We start from the raw sequence: 4,040 nt of genomic DNA, 5'->3' as shown, positions 1-4,040 counted from the left end.
TTCTTCATAATATTTAAGCACAACATATATATAGTTACCGTTAAACGATAAGTTTTGTACAGGGAATCACTTGGATTGGCACAACTCTACAAAATTTGACATTGCTATACTACAGATTCATGGGAAAAAATTTGTAAATGTTTAGCATGTTTTGCAAAGTCTAGCAGTTATAAGAAACTGATAGCATGCAAATTTGCAACATAATTAATATAAAGTAAATTAATTACTTACCAAATTGATCATCTTGAATTCTGTTGCATAGGTCCAATTTCTCCAATAATGATCATATATGATTAACAAAAGCGTTAGACACTGGGTTGACGTTGAAGTTGAACTCACTTTTTAGAACGTCTACCATTGAAGGTTTCACTTCTCGATTTTGACCCACTCCCATGACCAGAACTGTCAAAATCTCTTGACTTTAAATTGGTCAAAATCCGGTCCCTAAGACTTTCGACTGACTTGTATCTCTGCAAATCATCCCCATGACTTCTTCTTGGAGTTTGCTTCTCAATTTCAGTAAAACTTCCCTGAATACCCCATTCATTTCCATCTGAAATGTTCTTTCGAATGGAAGAAGTACTTTTTCTAGATGCTTTTCCGTTGGACGAATTCCTCCATTTTATCTCCTCATCAACCAAATCTTTACGATGATTATGACCATGAGGCCACTTAAAACTCTTGTTATTATTATTATTATTATCCATGTTTAGTTCTATAGAATGAAGATCACTCTCCCCTGAATCTTCTTCATTCTCAATTTCACCATCATCTTCTTCGTTCAAACGAGTCCCACCACAATTACTTCTGTTAAAATAATTCATCAAATCTTCATCTTTCCGTCCTTTTTTCTTACCTGTTCCAAGAACTGCTTCGAGTTGACTCCTTAATTTGTCAACAATTGCGCTTTTTTCCTCAAATTGATGTTTAGCTTCTGCTAATTTCATCTGAACCCTTTCCTCTCTTAATTTATCAGCAAGTTGAAGCATTTCTCTTTCTTTTTCAACTTCTTCATGAACTTTAAATGATTCACGTTTCAGTTCTTCTGCTTCAGCCCGATCTTCACCAATGTCAACAGCTAACTCATCATACACTTGCTCCATAATCTCACGAGCCCGTTTCTCACTTTCAAGTTCTTTTAGAACTTTGGCAAAGGAAGCCTTTGTTTCTGCTAATTCTTGTCCAAGTTTCTTATTTAAGGTCTCGGATCTTCGTCTCATCTTTTTCTCACTTTCCAGCTCACCAGCAATGGATTCAATGGCAGTTTCAATTGCTCTTCTTTCTTTACTTTTCCATAAAGCTTTCTCTTCAGCAAAGCATTTTAATAGGTAGTTGACTTCAGTATGGTCAACATGTTGGTCTTTGATGATTTGGTTGACCTGAAGACGCGCACGTTCTAGCTCAGTATGCAAGGCGGATATAAGTGACATGCTAGATGATGGAAGATTATCATGAGCCCACATTCGGTGGATTATCTTTAGTAGCTCTTTAGATGTTGTCAAAGCATTACTGACTTCTTTTAAACGTGGCTTGATACCATTTCCAGAACCACTAGGAGTCTGACCCCGAGATCGGGTTTCAATCTGCAACATCAAGAATTATACACATTCATTTTTTCATATTGTTCAAGAGACCTCAAACAAAAAATGGAATATTAACATGTATCTAAAAAAAAATGTTCACCTCCATTAAACTTGCATTGCTAAGTGAATCATAAACTTCACCGTTGTTGTCCTCAAGTCTCGTCTTATGAGATATCGACATCCTACGATGAGATCCTGTTCCAGATCGATCCATTCTCTACAAAACATAACCAAAAACATACGAATGACCTACTTAAGAAGTAAAAAAAAAAAACAATCTAACAATTGCATTCGTATACAAAATGCTCAACGTTCACACAATAAAGCCTCATAACTTCCCTAAAAGTGAAAAGTTTATCATTCGGCATCTTTAAATAAGACTGAAAATGACCCATGTATCCATGACTTGTAATTTCAATAGCATTCTCCATTTCTCCTAAACTATGCGCGCTCCTGTGTCCACCTTTCGACTTTAGTTTATCCAAAATACGCATCTACTTCCAAATTTAATATACTCAGTATTAACTACTATATTACCCTCAATACATTTTTCACAATACTGATTATAAAAAATTTATGTTAAATTTGTCGTCTTGCCAATGATCAAGTATCTCCTGACCCCTGGTAATTTTTTTCCGATGGATACTTATATTGAGACAGAGTAAGTACTTAATATTACTATATATATACATAGGGTATACATATATAACAAACTGAAAGGTATATTAACATAACAATAAAATATATAACCTAGTTCTGAAAATGATAGTTAGACAAAATCTTCCAAATTTAATAAAAATCCAACAACAAATCAACCAACCCACATAACAGAAATTGACAAATAATAATAAATAGATAAAAATCAATATAATCACATAAAGCTACAAACTTTATCATTTATATCAAATCAAAATCAAAAACCCACCTCAGAAACAGGGCTATGAGATGGATCAGACAAATGCGGGGGCAATGAACCGGAATTCTGACCCTGAACCGGCCGGTTCACTTTCTCTCTAACCCTTGTCGCCGGTTTTAAACTCTGCGGCGCCGGAATATGATTCATTTCCCAAAGGGTAGCCGCCAATTTCCTCGCCGACACCGGCTGTGACCTCCCGCCGCCGGAATTATCAAAATTCGGTGAGTCAATACCTGCGGCGCCGCCAAGTTTGGATTTTGATGACGGGGTCATTCTCCATGACGGCGCCGGAGTACTGGATCTTGACCCGTTTCCGACCCGGGTTTTGCCCACCATAATTGCACGTTTGAATTTATAATTATGAATCTTGGATGATGATGAAGTTGTTGGTGATGAAGAACAGTTTCTTTTTCGGATCTTGTTGTAACCCGGGATCAACCCGTCTACGACCCGGTTTGTTTGTCTTTCCATTACACACTAATATTGTTGCTTTTAAGATCAAATCATAAGCTAAAGTTTATAATTGCACAACAATTTAATCAAATTTTGAAAATTTGAATTTTTGGTTTTTTTTGATGAGATTTTGAAGTGATTTATTGATCAAGTAAAAGAAAGTAGTGTAATGAGAATATGAAAAATAGAATGGATGGATTGGTAGATGAGGTGGAAAGGAGTAAGGAGAGAGTGCAAAAGGGGGAATGCATGTGATTTGAAGGATTAAAGATGGCATGACATGTTACTTATGAATTTTCAAAGGTTTTTAATGATTTTGTATTAAGTTATCAAGGACAACCAATGATTTTCAGTATTTTTAAATGAATTCACCAATGTTTGGTGTTATAAAGAGTAATTTTAATGAGGCAACAAATTATTGAAATGATTTGTATAAATGCTTTGAAAAGTTTTTGATGTGATTTCTATGCTATAAATTTCATTAATTGTTCTGACTTATGAGTAAGACTAAGATTTTTTTTTTTTTTTAATTATTAGATAAATCTTTTATATTAATAAAATAAAATTGTTTTCAAAAACTATTTAAAAAAAAAAAATTACATGACAAACCCTTATATTTTGTTAACATAATATTTAAATAGATATGACATCATAATCATTGTATTTTTATTTTCTTATTGCTTTTTTTTACCTTAAACATGTTTACTTCCTTTAGCTATCTTAGACTTTCATCTATTTTTCTATCCTCATATAAATAGTTATTAAAACATATATACAATAATAAATGAATAGTCATCAACATTAACATTAAACTTTTTACAGGTTTTTTTATAAAATTTTTGAACTTTTCAACTTTTATCTTCTAATATTGATCTAAACGGAATATGTCTGGGTCAGAACCGATTTAACTTTAAAAACCAGGGTTGAACCCGACTTTAATTAGCTAGTATATTTAATTAATTAGATTTTCATTTTTAAAATATTTTCTAATAAGATTCGAACTTAAGACTTATTATTAAACTTTGTTGTACACCAAACTATCTTGTTTGATGGTTATTAAGTTTGACAAGTCTAGCGTGATTATTTTA

At 33.1% G+C, this 4,040-nt stretch overlaps 1 protein-coding gene across 1 annotated transcript; it reads right to left on the bottom strand.

The window, feature by feature from the left end:
• Positions 1–3,205, bottom strand: LOC122603480 (uncharacterized protein At5g41620). The gene is made up of 3 exons (XM_043776193.1): positions 2,509–3,205; positions 1,684–1,800; positions 1–1,583 (listed from the first exon to the last, which is right to left on the bottom strand). The coding sequence occupies exons 1-3, from the start codon at positions 2,968–2,970 to the stop codon at positions 336–338; spliced, it is 1,827 nt and encodes a 608-aa protein (XP_043632128.1). The 5' UTR covers positions 2,971–3,205; the 3' UTR covers positions 1–335.
• Positions 3,206–4,040: the final 835 nt, after the last annotated feature.

This window comes from Erigeron canadensis, chromosome 6, assembly GCF_010389155.1.
Source record: "Erigeron canadensis isolate Cc75 chromosome 6, C_canadensis_v1, whole genome shotgun sequence".
Lineage (NCBI taxonomy): Eukaryota > Viridiplantae > Streptophyta > Magnoliopsida > Asterales > Asteraceae > Erigeron > Erigeron canadensis.
This window is presented reverse-complemented; position numbering and strand designations above follow the sequence as displayed.